This window comes from Colias croceus, chromosome 1 (assembly GCF_905220415.1).
Source record: "Colias croceus chromosome 1, ilColCroc2.1".
In the NCBI taxonomy this organism is placed as follows: Eukaryota; Metazoa; Arthropoda; class Insecta; order Lepidoptera; family Pieridae; genus Colias; species Colias croceus.
Window position 1 is genome coordinate 10,370,174 of NC_059537.1, and position 25,063 is coordinate 10,395,236.

The 25,063-nt window shown below is 33.0% G+C and overlaps 2 protein-coding genes and 4 long non-coding RNA genes across 8 annotated transcripts; 4 read left to right on the forward strand and 2 right to left on the reverse strand.

Moving 5' to 3' along the window:
• The first annotated feature begins 295 nt into the window (after positions 1 to 295).
• Positions 296 to 24,598, forward strand: LOC123691966 (proline-, glutamic acid- and leucine-rich protein 1-like). Its single transcript, XM_045636567.1, has 6 exons — positions 296 to 328; positions 22,224 to 22,289; positions 22,397 to 22,529; positions 22,921 to 23,103; positions 23,681 to 23,765; positions 24,015 to 24,598. Exons 2-6 carry the CDS (start codon positions 22,231 to 22,233, stop codon positions 24,497 to 24,499), a joined length of 945 nt encoding a protein of 314 aa, XP_045492523.1. The 5' UTR covers positions 296 to 328; positions 22,224 to 22,230; the 3' UTR covers positions 24,500 to 24,598.
• LOC123692498 lies at positions 404 to 2,569 on the forward strand. The gene is made up of 2 exons (XR_006751567.1): positions 404 to 603; positions 749 to 2,569. It is a non-coding gene; the product is annotated as an uncharacterized LOC123692498 (long non-coding RNA).
• On the forward strand, positions 3,558 to 6,195 carry LOC123692466. Its single transcript, XR_006751557.1, has 4 exons — positions 3,558 to 4,201; positions 4,530 to 4,732; positions 5,092 to 5,221; positions 5,554 to 6,195. It is a non-coding gene; the product is annotated as an uncharacterized LOC123692466 (long non-coding RNA).
• On the reverse strand, positions 7,470 to 8,770 carry LOC123692373. Of its 2 annotated transcripts, none has more exons than XR_006751531.1 (3): positions 8,729 to 8,770; positions 8,077 to 8,271; positions 7,470 to 7,629 (listed from the first exon to the last, which is right to left on the reverse strand). It is a non-coding gene; the product is annotated as an uncharacterized LOC123692373 (long non-coding RNA). The 2 variants fall into 2 exon arrangements; XR_006751530.1 differs by lacking the exon at positions 8,729 to 8,770 and adding an exon at positions 8,373 to 8,410.
• Positions 11,653 to 12,953, reverse strand: LOC123692363. Of its 2 annotated transcripts, none has more exons than XR_006751529.1 (3): positions 12,912 to 12,953; positions 12,260 to 12,454; positions 11,653 to 11,812 (listed from the first exon to the last, which is right to left on the reverse strand). It is a non-coding gene; the product is annotated as an uncharacterized LOC123692363 (long non-coding RNA). The 2 variants fall into 2 exon arrangements; XR_006751528.1 differs by lacking the exon at positions 12,912 to 12,953 and adding an exon at positions 12,556 to 12,593.
• Positions 17,280 to 18,690, forward strand: LOC123691860. The gene is made up of 2 exons (XM_045636444.1): positions 17,280 to 17,444; positions 17,641 to 18,690. The coding sequence occupies exons 1-2, from the start codon at positions 17,363 to 17,365 to the stop codon at positions 18,684 to 18,686; spliced, it is 1,128 nt and encodes a 375-aa protein (XP_045492400.1). The 5' UTR covers positions 17,280 to 17,362; the 3' UTR covers positions 18,687 to 18,690.
• Positions 24,599 to 25,063: the final 465 nt, after the last annotated feature.

Genomic DNA, 25,063 nt, shown 5'->3' on the forward strand with positions numbered 1-25,063 from the left:
CCCAGTTTAAAGGGGTTGGGGGATGAAAGTTACAAGTTTTATAATTTTTTTGTTGTTTGTGTGCTAATACTAGCTTATATACAAAATTTCAGCTTTCTAGGACACTAGGAAATACCTTAAGAATTTTGATGATCATCAGTGAGTCAGTGACGAAATTAGCGTTTTTTAGATATAAATAAAATCTGAAGTATAAAAGCTAATGTAATTAAAACTTAATGTGTTCAATAAGTCCGCTATTGACAATATATCCCGAAAATTTTGTTGATCTAGCATAATCCAAACCCAAGTTATGAGGGTTCAAAAAAACGTCGAAGCGCTTCGAGAAAAGGTAGGTAGTGCCCGTGCGCTTCGCTTGTTCGCTTGGCTCGTCTTGGCGGGGGCACTACCGTGCCCCCAGATAAACCAAAATTTTCGACTAAAAAATTGCTACCATTTAAAGATTAACCCTTAATTCACTACCTGAGTCCATTGGACTCACATCGAACTTTCAAACTATTATATTTTTTTCCCCTGGTGACTTATTTCCTCCACCGTCTCAGTACCTTCCTGCAGTGACGTGGGCACCGCGGTAGCGAGAGGACGTGCGCCTGCGCTGCGTAATAGGTAAGTTATTACGTCGAGTGAGTCCCATGGACTCATACTAGTGAATTAAGTAATATTTTATTTATTTGTTACGATTCTTAAATGTTGCTTATTTGTCGTATTAATGATATAAAAATATGTATTTTAATATTTGTTGTTGTTGTAGGTTTGTAAAATGGATCTAAAACAACATAAAGTTGTAAATATGAATGAAGACCAGGCAGATTCTGTTTTGGAATCATGGATCACACAAATTATGAATGATGAAGATGCGAGCCACTCTGAAACCGAAGACAAGCTATCTAGGACAGAAAGAAAGCATTGTTATCCATGTAATTACAAAAAGAGAACAAAGACTGCACATTCAGGCACTAGATGTCTGAAGCCTGTATGTTTGAGTTGCTCAAAAATGGCATGCCGTCGCTGCCTGCAATCGGTGGCAATACCCCATTGCACGTTTTATTTTTTTGTATAGAAGCGTACATTTTTGTTGTTTATTTTCGGTTTTGCATTCCTTTAGAAGTCTTATAAAATTAAAAAGAGCCATTAGTTAAAAATATTTGCCATTATTGTAGGGCTTTGAAAATAACTCTGTTTTCTAAGACTATTAGAATAAGTTTTTTTTTATTTTTAAGAGTATTTCAGAAGTTTATCCAGTTTTATTATTTTTTTGTAGTGCCTTAATAAACATTTAAAAATAATAATAAAAAAACTTAATAAAAAAAAGAGTTTTATTTGAAAAAAACACGCCAAGAAAATATATGAGTCCAGTGGACTCATGGAAGCTGTTTATGTTAGCAAATTTCACCTAGTGAATTGAGGGTTAAGGATTAATCTATCTATAGTAATTATTAGTTTAATTTGGTTTTGTATTATTTTGTCGCAAAATGTACCGAAAAACTGCTTATTTTTGTCAGATTCGTAAACGCGTCCTTAAGAACATCGTTTTGGTTAGGCTTCCATTATCAAGCAATTTTAAACTTCATTCAATTGACATACAGTTCAAATTATTTTGTACTTTTCAAAGACCTAAGGGAGAGTCTGTTCTGCCAACTTTTAGAAAAAATAAAAACATTTCTAATGTTGGCCCCTCCGATGTAATCATTTAATATTAGATTTAATTTTTTAGTTTTAATTATTTATTATTATTTCTTATTTTTTTTTAAACCTTATTTTTGTATATTTTAATTTTAAGCTAATACATTAATAAATTATTTCTTTCTTTCTTCGATTTCTTGTCAATGGTTAAGACTTAAGCATAGACAACCTCTTGATGTTGATTTGTTGTTTGAAATTTGAATTCAAAATGGCGTTTTATTAATTGTTTTGGTGGAAGATAAACAAAATCTGTTCTTCGTATATCGTAGATTTTCTTACTTATTTACTCAGTTAATGTACAGTACATTGAATTTTTTAATTTGTTATATTTCTGCCAAAAGTGAAAGAAGAAGAAAAAGTGTTATGTGTAAACAATGTTAAAATCTTTGTGTAGATAATAATTGATAATAATTATTAATGTGATTTGTGACTAAGTATTTGCAATATATACCCAATGACTGTTCTATTAAAGGAAGATATAAAAAATAATAATTTTTACGAGAAAACTTCTCTATTACGTCATGTTCTGGCTGTAGAATCAATTGGAGAGGAGATAATATTATTATTGTTTTGTCCAAAGAAAACAACAACTTCTTACAATTCCAATATGGCGATCCGAACGGCAACGATATATTGGAAATTTAGAATGAGATTTTAAAATAGAAATCCCGCAAAATATTTCAAGGAAAAGTATAAAATGTGAATCTAGTTGTATTCACATAATATTTAAGCCGAATTAAGTCCTACATGCCTAAATAAAGATATTCAGTAAAATTCAAAATTCAAATGGAATTATCCATTTTTGCTGATAATAGTGAGTTTTAATATTATATAAAAATGTTAGATATAGGTAATTATTATTATATTATAATAAACTTATTGATCTACATTGTTGGTGTTTTATTTTTAATTTCCTATAAATTTGAATAAGGATGAGAATTAGTAGTGATGTTACCCAGCATCGAAAATTTTATCGATATCGATATGAAGTTTTATCGATAATATGTACTCAAAGAGACATCACTAGCAACTTCAACTTTTAAATGTTGGCAGCAATGTGGATCATTTTTGACGTGAACTTTTCATAGGTTGGTATATAAGACTTAACCTAAGTAATACATGCATATGTGTGCGTGAGCTCGAAATCGAAGTACTGAGTGCCGTCTCTTCCTATACCTATTACTTGCTCTGTGAAGTTAACCCGTCTAGCGTCATACGCACAGATGTTATGCGTCCCAAGTATGTCGAGGTAGTTTACGAAATCTAGCTTTTTTATGACTACCGAGTTTGAAAATTTTATTTACCCTATTGTTCTATAATTATATGCCATGTATGATATATTTTTGGAAAGAGGAAGAAACTAGTTATAGCATAAAAATGTAATCATGACGATATATTTTTTCTATAAAATTATAAAAAAATTGATTTTCTTTTGTTTTAATTTTAATTGCTTACATACCTACTAACACTTACATGATAATGGTGAGTCATCAAATGATCATATTCACGTTTTCATATCACTACACGATTGCCAAATACATTCACTTATATTTTCACACATTTAACACAACGTATTTCACTATGAATAATACCTAACAAATATCCATTATTCACAAACAAGAAAAAAAGCGCCATTTTGCGTCTTCCGCACTGAAAAGTTGAGACACTTTTTCACTGAGTATTCTTCAAATATCCCTAAAACCAATATCATAAACGTATTCTACGTAAAATTTCCAGTAATATACGTCTCAATTATCACTCATCTAATTATTCCTCTCGGCATAATTCACAATCCAAATATTCGTTGAACAAGACGAACGTTACAAAGTACAAACCAGTGGGGGGACACTTAGAACAAGCTGTCCAGGGGGGTGAAACTTAGAGTATGGTACATTATACAAGGAAACTAGCGACATCTATTGACTGTTCGGCAGCACTATTTAATTAACTTTTTCCTCAGAAGATGGCAGAACGTAAAATTTTTATGCAAAAAGAATAGAATGGCTATAAAAATAACTAAAATCATTTTATTTAGAACAAAATTCAATTGCTTTTATAAATATATAATCTATTCGATGAAACGATTTTTAAGTGCTATATACAGCGGAAAATGAAACGTTTTCTCTCATAAGTGTCAGTACCAGTGTTGCCGTTCTAAGAACGTTGTCTCAATCTAGGGAATTTAGGGGAACGTTTGGGGGATAAACAAATTCAGGGTACGTCTAGCTACGTTTTGAAAATAGCAGAAAGTATCAAATCAGCCATACTGGTCGATTTGATACTGATTCTGAAAGAAACGATGTGCCCAACAATTTTTTTTTCGTTTTCGATTTTGTTAGTTTTGCTAGTGACTTTTAATTTTGGAAAAAGGCAACCCTGTCCAATGCGAGATATGACAGGTCACAGGATAATCCGTTTGTTTTCTGAAATTTGAATTATTCTTGATTTCTTGAGTTTGTTGTTAATTTTAAAATGGCTTCTAGGAGGAAGGTGTATTGTGTTTTTGGATGTAGTGAAATGGGTAAGTTTTCTCAAAATTATATTTTATTTATAATGAACTGATGCTACCAGTAGGTACGTATCCCTTATTGTTTGTTTCGGTCATGGCCGCAGAACATCTTTGTTTGCATATAACCATATATTATCACTATTTTACAAAAATTATAAAAATCTATACATATAATAAAATCGTAGGAAAGTCAAATTTTAAATATTTGAGTATTACATATTTAATTATAAGTATATTTATTATTTGAATATATTAGGTATATAAAAATAATTAAATATGGAGAACACAACGTTTATTGCGTATTTCTGTACTGTAAAGGTTGTTTTTTATGTATTTACAGGAGCAATTATGCATCGTTTCCCTCACCCTTCAAGACGACGAGTTGTTTGCTATCGGGATGTCAATTGTTGGTGAATGACTAAAAGATCTTGAGCCTGACATGATCTAAAGAAACAAGAGAGACTGTGATTACCATTTCAAGCCTGAGCACAAAGTTTCAGGTCACCGATTACTCCATTTATCTGTTCCATCAATCTACTAGTGGTGAGTTTGAATATTACCTATAGTTAGTACTTTATTTATCAAATTAAAATTAATCATTATCTTAGGTAGGATTATTATATATAATATACAGGATTTATACCACACTATTTTTAGTTAGGGAACTGGTACTTATTTCTACTGGTAAAACACTACTAAGCTTTTAGTAACAGAGTCCTCAGTGGTAGACTAACTAGCTTGATGAGCCAGTCAATGCTCTACCACTATTCTTTAGTTTCTTCAACCAGTTTTCATTCCAAAAAAGCTCAACTGCAAGCTTATTGTAAAAAAATAAATAAAATGATACATTCTGTAATTTTATCTTTCGTAATTTTTGACTTTGCTACTAATAATATTTACAGGTATATTTCATTCTGCGAGTATAGCAGTTTACATGGAACATAACTATTCTCCGCCAAGGATGTGGCCTTATGAGACAAGGGCAAATGAAGATAATGATGTCCCCATTAAATCAGCAAATTTTAGATAAAGGTATAATAATTACTATTTTTTTTACTGCTCTTTTCACCTAAATGGGCAGAAGCAATTATGTAACATATCAAAATATAAGATACTTAAAATCTCATTCAAAATATCTGGTGAGTGATAAGTTGGTCCTAAGATACATCCAATTTGGGGGGTTATATGTTCAACATTTGTATTAATCTACATTTACTGTGCTGGGTGGGTTTATTCTGAAGTAACTCTGTAACTTGGTATTATAAAGTAAAGCAGAAATTTAGACACAACATCACTTGTCTCTCAAATGTACTGATTTCATTTGTAAAAAAATATCTTTAATAAAGTTTTTATTTTCTTTATAGGTCGCACAAAACATTGTGATGAATACTTAGTAAAAAAATATAAAGTCCCAAATTGAACAGAAAAATTGAAGTTAAAGAAAAGTATGGCTAAAGAGAGAAGTTTTAAATTGCCAATGCCGAAAATTAGTTGCTGGTCAGGCATTTCATAAAGTCACAGCAAAAATGTCAGAAGCTGGAATTTTTTTTACTGGAATACAATTTAAACAAGCTCTGAAAATACCTAAAGGAAGACGTTATACCGCTGAAGAAAAAGTGTTGGCCTTGACTTTGTTATTTTATTTGTTATGTTTGTGTTATTATACTGCTTAACCAAATACATATATAATATATAAATAATCTTAAGCTACTAGAATGCTAGTTATATAGTGTGGAAAAAAATGAATAAACTCCCAATTAATTTAAAAGCGTTTTTCTTTACCTGGCCCAATTATCTTTAGATTTTCAAATGTGTCAAGTGATTTGTTTTGTTGTTATCTTTTTTATCACCTGGAAATGTTTAGCTTTAAGTCCAGCCACCAATTTATTACGCAACTAGATTTTTTTATATGCATTGTGTAATTGTGTAATTGTGCTACCTGATTTGGCTCCACTTTTCGGCTTCATTTTATTTTATTTTACTCTTTCATTTGTTGTCATTGTACTTGTATTGTTTTGTTTCACGTTGTGTTGTTTTAATTTTAATTATTGTATTCTGTGTCTATTATTGTGGAGTCAAATAAATGATCTTTCTTTCTTTCTTCTTTCTAATTTTGGGTTGGTTATATCACGCATACAATGATTGTACGCGGCATAACAGATCGACACAATAATACAGTTGTGATAAAGGTAACGCAATATAAATAATAAATTATTATCAGAATAGCAATAATACCTATAGGCACGTATATAGATATACGTATAGGTATCTATAGCACTTTTAATGCGCCCGCCATACGCTTGGGGCGCTAGTGTTCATGGGTTCTCGTTTTATCACGCAAGATGCCTCTCTTTTCCTTATACATAGTTAAACCACAGACTAATAATAATATAAAACTCTTTGGTCAAATCATCCACTTAATTGAAAATAGCACTCTCTAACGACACCATCCGAAATTACTAAGCAATTTATATTTACTCAAGTATCCTGCAGATGGCAGTATGACAAATTTGATTAAAATGCCGAAAAGAATTCAGGAATATGATATTTGAATTTTGATTTTTCTTATATTATACAAAATAATTTTATCATGATTTTATTTTTATGTGAATTTAAGCGATATAACAAAAAAATCAAGCTAGGTATTTAATGATGATGATTAATAAATAATTTAACTGGCAACATTCACTTCTAATTTTAACTCATTTTAAGCCTATGCGCTCTGTGGCCAATGAATAAGGAATCACATGGAAGTGACATACCTACAAAAAAAGTGTGGCCGGCGCCATATTGCATGTAACAAAACATGGCGGTGTTTAGTGCCGAGAATATATCGATAAACATTATTATGTTTATCGATATAAAAATAATATTAATATATTTTTTTTGAAGTTATACTTCTTTTGGCGCGTAACTTGTAACGCGTGTACATAAACACACACTCTTTTTTATTTATTTTAACTTTATTGTACAAAACATAGAAGTAAAATTACAAATGGAAAAAATGACAATGCCAATTAATAAAATTAAGTATGACGATGGCTGCTCGTGACGGTAACACCTATACAGGGTTACTTGTAAAACACCAGCAACCTCGCCGGACAAGATAGCTAACCCTGTATAATTTGATAAATCCAGTTCAATTTTGACTTCGATATAAGGATTACGGTAGACTTACAATTTGGTAATTTCAGTTTTGAGGAATGTAATATAATGAAACAACATAATATATACTAATATAGGTATATAATAGTATTTTATTACGATGAACAACACAATATACAGTAATTGTATTTATTTATTTATAAATAATAGACAAAAAAAACAATAATATATAATAATAGAGAAAATTATAGAGCTAAACTATTTTGTGTAGCCTGGAATGCACTCAGATACACTCTGTTCATTTTTGAGTTCGGGATTTGAGGCTCAACTGGTACCTGGAAATGAAATGTCACAGTTTACATTAACTAGCATTGTTCACTTTACATTTAAACTAAAATGCAATACATTTTAATTAAAAGGGCAATGCTGATGGTTTGAAATTAATATCAACATTAGGGCTTACAATAGCGGAACTTGAATTTATATTTTTGGTTTTATGGCATTGAAATGCTTTATAAATATAAATTTATAAAGAATAGAAAAATAACTTAAAACACCCCATGTATTTAAAGTAAATTGCACTTTCCCTCAGTCAATAACATTTCAACAACCAAATATCACCCAAGTTTGTACTCAAAAAATCATATAAAACCATCTCAGTTTGTTCACAGGCCTCCTTCAAAATAGGAGAAACGTTAGATTATAAATGACAGCCCTAAATCTAAATAAAAAGACCAAAAGTAAATTGGAAGACATCACGTGTCTACAGATAAAAACCTCACCCTGTGTGAATGCAGCGGCAGACATACTGGTATAGCATCATCGTGCAGACTAATCACATCCATTGTTCTAGTGAAAGCACTTTCGGGGAAATGTAGGGAACATACTATGATATTATATCCTTTACATTTGGCTTGATATTTTCATTTTCAATTGCTTCTAACCATTCTCCTTTTCTATTTTCACTTCTTGGTAACCTTCAAAAAATGAATTTTTAGGTTATTATAATTTTAGTCCTGACCTGACTTATTTATAAATACATTTTTAAAGTACCTACTATAAAAGCGATTAATCTTACTTAAGTTAAAATTCATATTAGGTAAATTTAAGTGTTTTATTTTTCCTTCTGCTGCTCTTGGCAAAATTAATTTGTTATTTTGGAAGTGTATTCACCAAAGCAACTATTCTTAAGATTAATGACACAGCCTTGGGAGACGCACGTCTTCATCGAACATTTTGCTGATGTCGATATTATAAGTCATCACTAGCACCCAAATTCATTATTTTACTAGAACGAAAATATACAAAATAAAGCTATATTTGGTAACAATTTTACACTGAACATAGTCTGTGAATACTCCTCAATTCAATATACATGAAAATAAGTAAATCAGCAAAGTAATAACTAATATTTCAGTCAAAACGTATACATACCGGTGCAAAGACAAACTTTTCTAGTTTTCATTCTTTCCGGAGCCACATCCCACAATACTGCGCTTTGGTATTATGCCACTATTTGTCCTTGACCACTCTATATGTTTTAGACACAAATGTTTGTCACAATCACAAAAATATTCAATATTTTTCAATGTTTACTACGGAGCAATGACAGAGCATGTACATCATAATAACGAGAACATAAAATGGCGCCCGGCCACAGTAGGTATTTGAGCTAACTTCAAATGTCAAACGGTATAGAATTAGCACTGACTGACGTATAGTCATATATTTTCTAAGAGCAATTAACCTATAGAGTACTTGTATCGAGCGTATACAATTTACATATATTTGTTTCTCTCTATCTAAAGAAAACGTCGTATGAAAGAATGAGACAGCTATAGACAACAAGCTACGTTTCAACATAGTCATGGCACCATTTTTACTATAGGTACGTATTTAGATAGATAGAAGGTGATAGTGATGGGATGTGCTTCAATCGATAAAATCGTGAATGTATTTTGCATTTACGGTTTCGTGAAATAATAAATAATAAAAAAACAAAACTTATAATTAATTTCAGTTGAATACATTATTTGTTTAATCCTACGTATATAATAAATGCGAAATTATGTGAGAAGGGATGTTACTCTTTCACTGCGGAACCGATTACAATGAAATTTTGTACATACACACATAGGTTAGGTTTTATCCCGGAAATCCCACGTGACCGGGAACTGTGCAGGATTTTCTTTAAAAACGCGGGCGGAAAGTTAGTACATTATAAAAGAAATTTTAAAACTTGAAATGTAATTTAAAATAAAGAAGGAAATGATGATAAAGTTAAAGGAGTGAGGAGAAAGGCACAGTCAGCATGAAGGAATCATGCAGCATTTTAACAAGTTAATAAAAGGACAGTCTTAATGAAAACATTTTCCTAACATCCTACTAATAAATCGAAAGTTTGTGAGGATGGATGTTTGTTACTCTTTCACGCGAATACTACTAAACCGATTACAATGAAATTTGGAAAAATTACTTTTGATCCCGTAAATCCAACAGGAATGGGAACTATGCGGGTTTTTCTTTGAAAACGCATGTATATTAAGTATGTATTTCAATAGTAGTTTCTCATCTATGAGAACTGTCATTTAATCAACCGTTTAATTTTCACATAGTTACACATTTAAAGTAGGTAACTTATGTGTAAAAAATTTCAAAATAAAAATTCACTCTCTTTAATCAAATGTATTTATTATCTACAGGAACAAAAAAAAACGTAAGCGTAAGATTGCACAATTCTTCTAGAGTATCCATCTTGATAACAAGTAGGCTCGAAATGCAGTGAACACAATATTGCAAATTGTGGCGGCGTCCAATCAACTCATGTCTCACGTTTTATACCCATTTTTTATTTAGCTCTGGAAATCTAAAACAAAATGAATTTATTAATAATCTGAAAGAGAAATTAATAAACAACAAACGAAAACTAAAACACATAGTGCAAATAAAACAACCACGTGGTATGTTTTATTTTCCTGCGGTAAAAAATTTACATCTATTATTTGCAACAACAACTACATATAAATCTGATATAAGAAACAAAATAAATAAATCAACGTTAATATGAAATAGATTTTTTGTCATAAATCGATAATATACGCTAGATGTGTTACAACACTACGGTGGTAAACAAAATGCCAAACGTGATATTATTGTGACGTTTTTTAAAAATTATTTCATTATTTTATATTCCACAACCCCATAAAGTGGGTAAATGTTACAGTTACAACATAAAATTACAAAAAAGCGCTTGATAAAACCTTCAAATAGGTTTGAAACATAAATATTTATCAATTTGCTGAAAATCACTTACCGATGGAAAGATATTTTTACATTGTTTTTATCCAAAACTCCCATTCGACTAGTGATAGCCGGTTGCTAAACATACAATAGTTATTTTAGCACACTGACAAATAAAAAGAAACACTGTACACTTTATATTTTCTAAATATTTCGTTAAAAACACTTGACGCACTGAGCCCACCAGCTGGTTGGAAAACAAACTGACTGCCGGCGCGCTACGTTTGAAGACAGTGCAGATACTCTATCGCTATCTCAATCTGGCTTATGCTGTTATTGACTAAGAGTAAGTAGATTAGAAAATATGTATTTTGTTCTGTCTTAATATAAGAACTCTATAGGTTAATTGCTCTTAGTATATTTTCACTTAGCAGAATATTCATTAGTTAGAAAGAGACAGTATTCGTTTTATTATTTCGGTATCGAAATGCATGATATTTGTATAATCAGTTGTTTGTATAGAACATTATGCCCTGTCCATAGGATTCCTTAGTCATTGTCTGTGGCCAATGAATAAGGAATCACATGGAAGTGACATACCTACAAAAAAAGTGTGGCCGGCGCCATATTGCATGTAACAAAACATGGCGGTGTTTAGTGCCGAGAATATATCGATAAACATTATTATGTTTATCGATATAAAAATAATATTAATATATTTTTTTTGAAGTTATACTTCTTTTGGCGCGTAACTTGTAACGCGTGTACATAAACACACACTCTTTTTTATTTATTTTAACTTTATTGTACAAAACATAGAAGTAAAATTACAAATGGAAAAAATGACAATGCCAATTAATAAAATTAAGTATGACGATGGCTGCTCGTGACGGTAACACCTATACAGGGTTACTTGTAAAACACCAGCAACCTCGCCGGACAAGATAGCTAACCCTGTATAATTTGATAAATCCAGTTCAATTTTGACTTCGATATAAGGATTACGGTAGACTTACAATTTGGTAATTTCAGTTTTGAGGAATGTAATATAATGAAACAACATAATATATACTAATATAGGTATATAATAGTATTTTATTACGATGAACAACACAATATACAGTAATTGTATTTATTTATTTATAAATAATAGACAAAAAAAACAATAATATATAATAATAGAGAAAATTATAGAGCTAAACTATTTTGTGTAGCCTGGAATGCACTCAGATACACTCTGTTCATTTTTGAGTTCGGGATTTGAGGCTCAACTGGTACCTGGAAATGAAATGTCACAGTTTACATTAACTAGCATTGTTCACTTTACATTTAAACTAAAATGCAATACATTTTAATTAAAAGGGCAATGCTGATGGTTTGAAATTAATATCAACATTAGGGCTTACAATAGCGGAACTTGAATTTATATTTTTGGTTTTATGGCATTGAAATGCTTTATAAATATAAATTTATAAAGAATAGAAAAATAACTTAAAACACCCCATGTATTTAAAGTAAATTGCACTTTCCCTCAGTCAATAACATTTCAACAACCAAATATCACCCAAGTTTGTACTCAAAAAATCATATAAAACCATCTCAGTTTGTTCACAGGCCTCCTTCAAAATAGGAGAAACGTTAGATTATAAATGACAGCCCTAAATCTAAATAAAAAGACCAAAAGTAAATTGGAAGACATCACGTGTCTACAGATAAAAACCTCACCCTGTGTGAATGCAGCGGCAGACATACTGGTATAGCATCATCGTGCAGACTAATCACATCCATTGTTCTAGTGAAAGCACTTTCGGGGAAATGTAGGGAACATACTATGATATTATATCCTTTACATTTGGCTTGATATTTTCATTTTCAATTGCTTCTAACCATTCTCCTTTTCTATTTTCACTTCTTGGTAACCTTCAAAAAATGAATTTTTAGGTTATTATAATTTTAGTCCTGACCTGACTTATTTATAAATACATTTTTAAAGTACCTACTATAAAAGCGATTAATCTTACTTAAGTTAAAATTCATATTAGGTAAATTTAAGTGTTTTATTTTTCCTTCTGCTGCTCTTGGCAAAATTAATTTGTTATTTTGGAAGTGTATTCACCAAAGCAACTATTCTTAAGATTAATGACACAGCCTTGGGAGACGCACGTCTTCATCGAACATTTTGCTGATGTCGATATTATAAGTCATCACTAGCACCCAAATTCATTATTTTACTAGAACGAAAATATACAAAATAAAGCTATATTTGGTAACAATTTTACACTGAACATAGTCTGTGAATACTCCTCAATTCAATATACATGAAAATAAGTAAATCAGCAAAGTAATAACTAATATTTCAGTCAAAACGTATACATACCGGTGCAAAGACAAACTTTTCTAGTTTTCATTCTTTCCGGAGCCACATCCCACAATACTGCGCTTTGGTATTATGCCACTATTTGTCCTTGACCACTCTATATGTTTTAGACACAAATGTTTGTCACAATCACAAAAATATTCAATATTTTTCAATGTTTACTACGGAGCAATGACAGAGCATGTACATCATAATAACGAGAACATAAAATGGCGCCCGGCCACAGTAGGTATTTGAGCTAACTTCAAATGTCAAACGGTATAGAATTAGCACTGACTGACGTATAGTCATATATTTTCACTTAGCAGAATATTCATTAGTTAGAAAGAGACAGTATTCGTTTTATTATTTCGGTATCGAAATGCATGATATTTGTATAATCAGTTGTTTGTATAGAACATTATGCCCTGTCCATAGGATTCCTTAGTCATTGTCTGTGGCCTATGCTGACAATTGACAACACAAAAATTCACAAAATGGCGATTGCTTTCAACCGGCGCGTGCGCTTGTTTGTTTAGCTGTCGTTTATTTTGTGTTTTCTTCGCTAAATACATTGCTGATCTGCGTTGAGTTGAACTCCGGTTCCTCCGCCGATTAGTGTGTGGTATTTACGAAGTATTTGCGTTGAGTGCAACTTCGGTTCCTCCGCTGTCACGAGTGTGATATTTACGGACACTAAAGTGTGAGAATTGTGGTTATCAAATCAATATGCCTAAACGGTGCGCTTTGGGGTGTAAAATTCCACCAGGTAAGTGTGAAAATGAATCCTATTCGTGCATTTTACCCTTTATTAATCCCCAGTTTCATTAGGGTCGCTATCCAGTCTAACCAGATGCGGCTGAATATTGTATTTTCCACGGAGTGACTCCACAACCCAAAAGGACAACGAAATTTTAAAAGTAGACCAGTTTGTCAGGAAATTTTGACTTAACGATTCTCATTGGTATTCATAAACCATTCAGATGAGTTCTAGTAATGTTGGTATATAAATTAACTCTGCTACAAGTATCCTCAAGTAAAAATGCCACTGTATTTGATGGAAAATCTCGAAATGAACTCTAAGTAAAACTATAAGTAAAACAAATAGCCGATATAGGTCTGTAAGAAATAGCAACATGGCTTGATCAATACCTCCATTACTCTGATCATCAAAAAGAAACCACATCTATTTTACGAAACATAATAACGCTCCACCTCCAGCAGAATTTTATAAGATACCTAACACAATTAGCAGTTTTTATAATTTTTTTTATTTTAATATTCCAGGTCTCTCATACCACCAATTTCCACATATGGAAAGAAATCCTGAGCGTTTCAAGGCCTGGGTTCATATTGTTGGTGGCAAATTGGAAACACCATCAGACTATGAATATTATAAGAAGAAGGTCATCTGTGATATTCATTTCCGTGATTGTGATAAGAATCGGAATAATCGATTAAATTATATGGCTATTCCTACACTACATCTTCACGGTAAGTGAAAGCTGCGTTAATAACTCCCTTTAATTTGCTCCACATCTGCTACTGCAACTATGTGTCGAGTTTTGTGTAAGGCAAGTTTATTCCCCATGGTTTTTTTTATTGCCCTTGGTGGATGGTAAGTGGTGACCACCTTGAGGTATAAGTTCTTCAGTATCACATGCTATTAATTTCACTGGCTGCTTTACCCTACATATCATAGTTGCATAGTGGATAATGTTAGGGTACCCATCCTGATGTAACCACATATATAATTTAAATTTTTCACTGTTGCAGGTGATTTATCTTCAACACAAGTGGTTACTGTGCCTGCTCCCGATTTAGATCATTCATTAACACAGGTGACACTGCCACTTCCAGAAGCTTCAACTGAAACAGTTACAGGTACACTTCTAAGACTACTTTTATTTTCACATTGTGAAAGCTATCTCTATGAACAATGCAAAACAAACTTAATTTTGCGGTTCAACTCCTAGAAACAGCTACTGTACCAACCGCAAATAATGAGTTTGTCGCCCTTTTTTCGAATTCCATGCGAACGAAGTCACGGGCTCCGATAGTTTGATATAAATTTGGATATAATTGACCATTTATCATATTATAACTTGACATTATTTTATTTGTTATTCAACATTATTGTAAATAATGGCATGTTGTTGTTTCAGGTTCCATCTCTCAAAACGCAATAATAGCAGAACATTCGTACTGTATACAGTCAGACAAAGCAGTTTTGAAGAATAAAAGTGAGTATATCAGTGGGATAAAGGAGTGCAATGATGGCCGTAGCCACTATGATAATAAAATAACTTCATAGCATAAATTTCTCACTGTTGGGTAGGGGCTCCCTATATTTGGACGGAAATTGGCCTATTATACTACACTGGCTACACATGTTGGCATAGGCTTTGGTTTCAAAGTTTCCTTATCTTGCAGTGATGATATTTGCCTTTTTTTTTTATTTACGACATCCTCCGGTTGGAATAGTGCAGTAATGCTGTGTTTTCTTAATATGAACTTACTTATTAAGTAAGTTTATATTATGTGGGTAGTGAATCCTATAGTAGTGCATCAAGCATGTATGCAAAGGCTGATGAATGTGGAGGTAGCAAGGGAAATATGTCAAGATTGTAGCAAGTGGCACTCTTTGTTCTCTGCCTATCTCAATGGGATGGTGGCTTTAGTTTATGTATGTGTGTATCCTATAAGGTTTCAGATTTTGCCCCACTGTCACAGTAAACCAAATCATTTAAATATTCTGCGATAGCATTAAGAGCGCTTACTGTGTAACAAATTTCAAAGTTTCCTACTATGTATTATTAAAAGTTTTGTATATCAACTTGCAAATTTGTGCAACACATGCATGTAATAAAGAAATTTAATATAATAATATCTTCGGACAACTCACACACGGCCATCTGATCCCAAAGTAAGCAAGCATCAAGAAGAGCTTGTGTTATGGTGATCAGACAGCTAATAAGAATACTTATATATTTCAAAATACATACATAAATTAGATAAATAACACCCAGACACAGAACAAATGATCATGCTCATCACACAAAGATTTGTCCTGGGTGGGAATCGAACCCACGACCTCCAGTTTAGCAGTCAGGGTCACTGACCACTAGACCAACAGACCAGTCAAATAAACGGCGAACCTCAACTCAAGGCCAGACTGAAAATCAGCGCTGTAGTACTCTAGAGTCAACAGCATAGCTGAGTCTGGGCCTTTTGCCACAAAAATATATTCTTTTTTTATTTTTATTTTTTTCTTTTCAATTTTGTTATTAGGTTAAGTAGATTTAAGTTTTTCAAATTATTGTGGCAATAAATACATTCATTTCATTTCATTTCATTTCAAATAAATCAAATATTGGGGTACAGAGTGGTATTCCAGTTGATTAACATATAAATGTTTTATTTCAGAAACCAAATATACGGAGTCTGCGCCACCTCTCATACGGGAGCAGCTGCAAACAAGCAGAAGAAAATTGAAAAACCTGCAGACAGAACTCCAACGACTACGCAAAAGGAGCCACAACTTCAAAACAAGACTTGCTAGCGCTTCGAAAATGATCATGGACCGAGCTCTAGAAAAAGTGACAGCAAATATGACACTTGCTGCCAAAATTTTTACTAAAATGCAAAGTAGGGAAAGCTACAAAAAATCGAAAGGGAGAAGATTTACATTGAAGGAGAAAGTATTATCACTTTCAATGTATAAAAGAAGCCCTAAGTGCTATACATTGCTAGCTTCATATTTTTGTTTACCCTCGGCAAAAGCCTTGAAAAGATTACTGGCAAAAGTGGAGATAGAAAGTGGAATGAACAAAGCAGTATTTTTAAAAATGAAGGAAACAGTGAAAGCCTTGTCTCCCCAAGATCGACTATGCTGTCTAATATTCGACGAGATGTCGATAACACCCCAAATCCAATACGACGCGGCTAAAGACAAACTAAAAGGTTTTGCTTGGGGCAGCAAAACCTTTGCTGATCATGTCCTAGTATACATGGTCAAGGGTATTAGAAAAAATTTTAAACAGCCAGTGGCATATTACTTTACCAGTTGTTTAAAGAAAAGTAATTTAAAGGAAATAACCCTGAATATTATCAGGTATGTTCAGAGGACAGGTTTAAAAGTTTTGTGTACAGTTTGTGACCAAAGCGCCACAAATGTAGCTGCAATCAATGAAATGATTGAAGAAACAAAAAGAAAATACTTTCAGCAAAACAAAGAGTGGCGACACAGTATAATAGAATAAATAAATAAATAAATATTATAGGACAGTATTACACAAATCGACCTAGTCCCACAGTAAGCTCAATTAAGGCTTGTGTTGTGGGTACTAGGCGACGATAAATATAATATTTAATTTAATAAATACATATATAGATAATAACACCCAGACCCAAGAACAAATAATTGAGTTCATCACACAAGATTTTGAGGAACAAGTGGAGAAAATCATTAAATGGCAATATTATCAACAAGTTTACGAAGCGGATCAAAGTTACGGCGAATTGAAACTCCTTCAAAAATTGACAGACGAGCATGTATACACAGAGAAAATGAAGAAAATGAAGGTGAAAACAGCTGCGCAAATCTTCAGCCACAGCGTCGCTGTGGCAGCCGAACACCTCACGGGAAGAGGCGTGTGTCCGGTGGAATGTCGACAAATTATAAAATTCACGAAAATTATGGACAATCTTTTTGACTCGTTAAATGCAAGTACATTTTATCCCAACAATGGCAAAATATATAAAAGTTGTGTTAGAAAGAATTCACCTCATCATCAATTATGGACAGAAGCCTTGCAAATTCTTAAATCTATAAAATTTCTAAAAAGTAAAAAAGATAATAAAGATCAAATCTACTATATTGATTGTACAGTACCATCAATAAGTAATTTTATCCGTACCATTGAAGGTATACAATATTTGTGGAAAATACTATCCGAAAAATATGCATTTGATGCCATGCTTACACGGAATTTTAATCAGGACCCATTAGAAAACTTCTTTGGGAACATAAGAAGTTATGGTGTACGCAATACGGCACCCAATACTATTCACTTTGAGGGTGCCTATAAATCATTACTTTTAAATAATTTTAACACACCTCACTCGGTCAATAGTAATTGCGAAAATGATGACAATAATGTGTTGCATTCATTAGACTTCTTTTTAAAAGAACAATCTAATGTTCCCAATGATGAGGCACTACTTTTTCAGTCTGCGAGTAATGAGGGTGAAGAAATTGTAGTGCCTCAAATAAATATTGACTGTGATCCAAAAGATGTGGGACAGGCAAATTATGTATGTGGATGGGTCCTCAGTAAATGTTTGAAAAATATAAGCAAAGATTGTAAGATCTGTAAAAAAGACATGGTCGGTGATAAAAATACAGCTTCAAATGCATACATTAGATGTAAGGAATACAAAATAAGTAGCCACTGTCTTGTGTATCCTTCAAAAGGTATGGAAAAAGGTTTCATTCAATTGCAAGAAATAGTAACGGGTATTCTCAAAGAAAATGTTCCAAAAAGCAAAATAAAGGATAAAATTTACATGCTTGCTGATATATTGGTAGAATACCCGTTTACTTGTAATTATCATCAAGATCAATTAAAAAAATATTTTAATAACACAGTAGCTAATGTTTTAATATATAGTTGGTGCCGTACAATCAATAGGATATTATCAGGCAAAATCAAATATGATGGTGAGGATGAAATCAAACTGGCAGCACAAGCATATTATGTGAAGCATACTAAATTTAATAAATGTAATAAATAAAATATCGAACTTGTTTTTTTTCATCACCTAAAATTATTTCTTGCTAAGAATGGCTACTGTTTTAATATCTAGCTGAACCTTTACACCAGTAGCAAAGATTAAGCTAGATATTTAACAGTAGATACTACAAAGTAAAGAGGTTTCGTATATTAAACAACATACGAAACCTCTCTATTTGTAGTATTTACTGTTAAATATCTGGCATAACCATTGCTGCTGGTGTAAAGGTTCAGCTAGATATTTAAACAGTAGCAGCTGTTTGAATAAAATAAACTACCTTAGCTATACAATATACATATCTATATAGATACATTATTTTTGGATGGCATTAACAGATGGCACTAGTGATTGACTTGACATTAAAGGTCGGCATAAAAAAGAACCAAGACGGCTCTCTATTTCCAATATATATTACTATACTCTATGGTACAAACTATGGCCGATGACGCAACTCAATCAATGATTCACTTTTTTTTTTTTTGTGGTTTTAGTCTGTATTTCCTGTCTCGGAGTCGTGTCGATTTGAATTATAAATGTTTAAGGCATAGAGAAATATTTTTTATACTGGAAACATTCACTTGTACGTCTCTACTGATGACCTTCAATGTCACGGGCCGCGTTACGCACTGCGTTTGTCAGCGCAGGACGCTCTCAGTACAATTTGAGTTACGCTACAACCGCTGTGCGCAGAGGCGGCTCGTGACAAAATTTTATGGGTGTTCACTTGAAATAAAACACTGAAAATACATGATGTTAAAGCAGTACAATTTAATTAAAAAATTACTTATAAAGGAAATGCATACGTCTTTCTTTTTGGTGTGCAAAAATATCTATAACTTGACACAATCTATTAACCTTCGTAAAATATGTCTGTTTTCATCGACACGGTCATTGAACTCGCGTATTGACTTTCGGTACGCGGAATCTAATGCTTTACGAATGTCTTGTCGTTCGATAGACGCCAATTGCAGTTCATTCAACAAATGGTACCTACCGAGATTGTGAATGTTTTTTCATCTTGATTGAAAGATGAGCTAAGTCGTCAACGCCCGTTTCAGTCCAAGCACTCTCACCTCCGTCGGCCGCGCCCGCTTCAAATAAAAGACACGGAAAACAAAATATTTTGTTGCTTTCATGTTCATCACAACCACACAACCACGGTGTTTTCACATACCTATTGTTCGGATTTAAACACACGCGTATATGTTTTCGTTTTTGTCGTACATTTTTGCGTAAGGTCAAGTTCAGGTCGTGGCGGTCCCTTAGCTTTCAATTCAAGCCGAATTTGTAACGTTTTAACACACTTTTTAATGAACGCCACATTATAATTGTCCATTTTAACACTCACAAGTAATACTGATAACTACAGGCTATTTCAACAATCAACACGTATCTTATGATTTTAATTCGAAAATTCCCGATTATAGGTACATTCGCGCGCGTGCAAGTTGACTATAGTGTTTGTTTATATTATTTTGAGTGGCAACGTCGCGCAATCGCTGTCTTGTGTACGGGCGCGCGGTAAAAACGAACCGGCAACGTTTGCGGGAGCGGCGCTCCGAATTTTGCTATTTTTTCATAGAAAATCTTCTGTTTTACGCGCAGGGCTCTGACAAAACTATCTCTTTCACTCCTATTGGATTTCGTATTAGAAAATGTACTGAATATTTTTTCATTGGAGCGCAATCGTGAGCGCTCCGCTACGCGCGTTTTATAATACAGTATTATACCTACAGGTGTCAGGTGTATGGAATGATGGAATGATGGATATATTCATTGGTATTGCCAGTAGTTTTTTACGATTACGATTGATTTTAAATAGTAATAATTAATATTAATAATGAAATTAAGGAGTATGATTTTATTATAATTATTTATGGGAGTTCACTGCACCAGCGCTCCTTAGGGCGAGCCGCCTCTGGCTGTGCGTAGGACGCTACACGGGTTAAGAGGCTGATTCAAGAATGTTCTGCCATATTTTTCATTCTGTCAAACACAACGACAGTGCAGAGATAATTATTCCAAGCCCTGACACCGATATTTTTGTATTAGGCCTTTATTTCTGGCATAAACTTGAAAATATACTCGCCATCTTTGAATGCTCCCCCCCACTCCCCCATGCAACTATTTCACTGTACGAACTATTGAATCGTAAACAATGGACTATTGTTAATTATTTAAAATAATAATTTAAAAAATATATTCATGAGTTTTCAATCTATAGTGGTTTAAAGTTAACTCAAAAATGGACCATTTTCGTAAATTTTCTAAAAAATCTTAGAGAAAGTGTAAGAAATGTTATAGTATGCTATATATTCGTGATCTACTCAATAAGCTCTTTCATTTGATACCCCACGCGGCATGTTTTGGAAATGTTTATTTTTTTCTTTGTATGCCATATTTAATAACCGGGGTGCGGGGAAGGGGACCACAAAACTGGTTGGCAACATCTGTCTATAGGATGTCTGGGATCTATACAATATATATCAGAAGTCAGATTTAGGTCCGCTATTTATGCAAACGAACATCTCCTTGGAGCCTGCTCTATGAGCCAAAAAACTGTTATCGTTTGATAAAGCATTTACATTCTCTTGTTTATCGAATTTTTGATGGATCCGAATTAGGATTATAATGATAACTGCGTTAAAAACAACCGACTTTAAACTTGCACTTGCAACATTTACAAATGCAGACAAAAATGCTCATAAAATAAAAACTTACTGGGCCTATCCGAATAAAATTTTTATGGGACCAATTCGACACCATCCCGCATCGAACAAAAAAAGAATCACGTAAATCGGTTCAGAAACCTCGGAGTAATCGGTGTACATACATAAAAAAAAAAAAAAAAAAAAAAAAATTGGTTGTCTGTAAAGTCGGTTTACTGACGATAATTGAACGTGACAACGTCCGATTGTGCTTCTTTGTCGCTCGTTCCGCGCTCTCGTTTCCTCCTTTCGTCTCCTCCTTTTTTTTGAAGTCGGTTAAAAAAAAGGAGTAGTTTTCCTATTACGGTGGTAGTTATTTCCAGGTAACTCTGTATTAGGTTATATCTTCTCCTATTACGGCCCTATTCATAGAACATATTAAAATTACCAGCCCCCCTAGCCAAGTGGCATACGATTTATAGCGTTTCTCTTTCTACAAACGTTGACGCCTTATCGAATACGATAAACGACAGGTAGCCAAGTGGATTAGAACTTGGCGAACGCTTATTCTATTGGATCGTACGCTAATGTCTATGGCTTCGAATTCTAACGTCAGTCAGCGTACGTCAAACTGTCAACTGTCATTCAGTTTGACATTAGTAATGTTGAAAAATATTCTTGAAATATTCAAATTAAACTGCCGAATTCCGAAAACGGAAAAAGTCAAAAGTCAAAAAATTTTTGAAGTGAACTAAAAAATACAGGTTGTGCTTTAAATTATAAAAATACAAATAGAGGTAAGTTAATTTTGCATTTGCAATGAGGCATAAAAAGATATAATGTCTTCAAGGTTTAAATTTAATTTATTTATGTGTACTTATTTTTCTAGTTTAGAAATGGAGAGACTGCGCGCCAGCCAGGAGCAATTTTCTGCTCTTATAGAATTCATGGAAAGGTACTATTAAAAAAATACAGTTTTGATTCCAAACTTGCTTCAATATTTTTATAATAAACAATGAAATCATTAATACCAAGTGCTTCATTGGTGTGTGTTACCCATAGGTATGGTGACCTCTCTCGACCACAGCGGGGACCTCAGGGTCGACTAAAAGCCGACCAAATGTGGGCAAGGCTCACATTATTACTTAATTCAGTTGGTGGTGGGGTTCACAAATCACAAGAGAAGTGGAAGAAAGTAAGTTTGAACTTGCATCTTGTTAACCTAGCTGTATATTTCAAACTCTCAATTGTTTTGCTATTAACTTGCATCTTGTTAACCTAAGTGTACATTGCAAACTCTCAATTGTTTTGCTATTCACTTGCATCTTGTTAACCTAAGTGTATATTGCAAACTCTCAATTGTTTTGCTATTTACTTGCATCTTGTTAACCTAAGTGTATATTGCAAACTCTCAATTGTTTTGCTATTAACTTGCATGTTGTTAACCTAAGTGTATATTGCAAACTCTCAATTGTTTTGCTATTTACTTGCATCTTGTTAACATAGCTGTATATTTTAATATATTCATTTATTTTGCTATTGCCCTTTTCATGCACCGCTTTAACTCACAACATGTAAACCTAAAGGTCTGGGCAGATTGGAAGACTAAAACAAAAAAAAAGAAAATGTTGATTTCCAACCACACAAATGGTACTGGTGGTGGTCCAAGCAGCAGGCTGTCTCTAACAGTTTTGGAAGACCGAGTCTGTGCCATACTGGGAGAGACTGCTGTTCTTGGTCAAGCTGGCATACAAGAGCATGGCTTTAATGTTAGTACTATTATATTATAGCAACTTTACGTATCACACCAATTCCTCTGTAACTTGCATGGCCAATAATAGATATTTATTTTGAAAGAGATTACATATAAGCCTCTTTCAACTTGTGTAAAATGAATTGTATTAAATAAATAAAACAAATAAACAGCTTGAAAATCTATACTAATATAATAAAGCTGAAGAGTTTGTTTGTTTGATTGAACACGCTAATCTCGGGAAATACTGGTCCGATTTGAAAATTTCTTTCGATTTTAGATAGCCCACTTATCGAGGAAGGTTATAGGCTATATATCATCTCGCTAAGACCAACAGGAGCAGAGCACTGCAGGTAAAACTACGGAGCACAGCTAGTGTTTGAAAATGTAATTCCATCACAATATAATTAATAGATAGTTAATGTTGATGAGAACATTAAATATCTTTTAATTATATTTTATTCTTTATAAATCTATATCAATTATACAAAATACTTAGCTAACAATTCCTAATCGTAACATTTGTAAGTGTTAAGAGTATATGATAAAAGTTATAAATAACTAATATATTGATAAAAATAAATATTTTTCAGGCGCCACCAGTACCAAGGGAAGAACCCATTCCTGAAGATGTGGAAATTGAAATTCCTGTAGGCTTAGAGAATTTTAATTATAATAGTAAGTTTTATTAAACTCTATTTACTTATTAAATTAGCCTTCTTCTAGGAGCTGTTTTCAATCGTCATAATATAGTTTAATCGATAATAATTGAACATAATTCATTAAATGACTTGAATAAATTAGTCTTTGCTTGTATCCTAGAGAATATTATTCAACAGATGGAATGGATGAACATTTCTAATTTATAATATAAGTGGAAGTCAGAATTATATTTGCCTCCTTAACATTATTTTCATTACTCAACAGCAAGTGTTCCAACATTGCCAGCATCACCGCTACTGCTAGACCCACAGCCCTCACCACCACCACCACCAGTACGTCCGCCGCCCCCTCTACCGCGTTCTCCTCCGCGTCCCACTGGTCGACGGTCATCGGCGTCACCGCGATCTGCGACTGCCTCGCCGCGACATGGGATGCAGAGAGCTCGCAGGAATCGCGGCTTAACGCCATTTGACCGGGCCGCTACAGAATTTGTGGCGGTTGAACAACGACGCCTTGCACTGGAGGAGACGCGAGAGAAGCTTTCCCATGAGCGAGAAAGGGAAAGGGAAAAGCTTCTCCATGAACGTGAGAGGGAGCGTGAGGAACTTTTCCACCAAAGAGAAATGGAGCGACTGCGGCTGGAGTCGCTAAAGGTTGAGGCAAATCGCGAGCAAACTAGGGTGATGCAGCAAATAGCTGTTATCGGGCAAAGGTTGCTCGAGATATTGCCTCAAGGGCCCGCATCTTAATTTTTTTTTTCATAGGGTTTTAAGTGTATTATTTAGTGCCTTTCTTTTTATTTTTTTTAAGTGCTTGTTTTAGATTTTAATTTAATAGTTTAAGTACAGTATTTTCTGTCCTCAGTCTTTAGTTGTTTTACTTTTTACACGCTTTTTATTAGCTTCACCTGTATGTTTGAATGTTTGTTTGTAACCGACTTCTTTGGGCGCGATTTTGACCCACTTTAAACGGCCAGATTTCGTTCAAACTTTGTAGATTTATTGAGGACCGATGACAATACACTAATTTGATAAAATTATTCCATTTTTCAATTTGCAAAAAGCGTGTTTTTTAGTTTTTTTTAAACTATTATTATATATATCTTTAAATTTAATAGGATTTATATGTACTTAATTTATTTTAAGTGTTTGTTTTAGATTTTAATATTTTAATTTAATAGTTTAAGTACAGTATTTTCTGTCCTCTGTCTTTAGTTGTTTTACTTTTTAATCTTTAAATTTTATAGGATTTATATGTACTTAATTTGTTTTAAGTGTTTGTTTTAGTTTTAAGAATATTAAATAAAACATATA

Excerpts from the sequence above, each read along its gene's own strand:
- LOC123691860 (XM_045636444.1), top strand. The coding sequence starts at position 17,363 with ATGGCAATATTATCAACAAGTTTACGAAGCGGATCAAAGTTACGGCGA. Across the intron at positions 17,445-17,640 it reads AAAAATTGACAGACGAGCAT|GCAAAATATATAAAAGTTGT; the intron begins GTATACACAGAG and ends ATCCCAACAATG.
- LOC123691966 (XM_045636567.1), top strand. The coding sequence starts at position 22,231 with ATGGAGAGACTGCGCGCCAGCCAGGAGCAATTTTCTGCTCTTATAGAA. Across the intron at positions 23,104-23,680 it reads TACAAGAGCATGGCTTTAAT|GCGCCACCAGTACCAAGGGA; the intron begins GTTAGTACTATT and ends AATATTTTTCAG. Across the intron at positions 23,766-24,014 it reads AGAGAATTTTAATTATAATA|CAAGTGTTCCAACATTGCCA; the intron begins GTAAGTTTTATT and ends ATTACTCAACAG.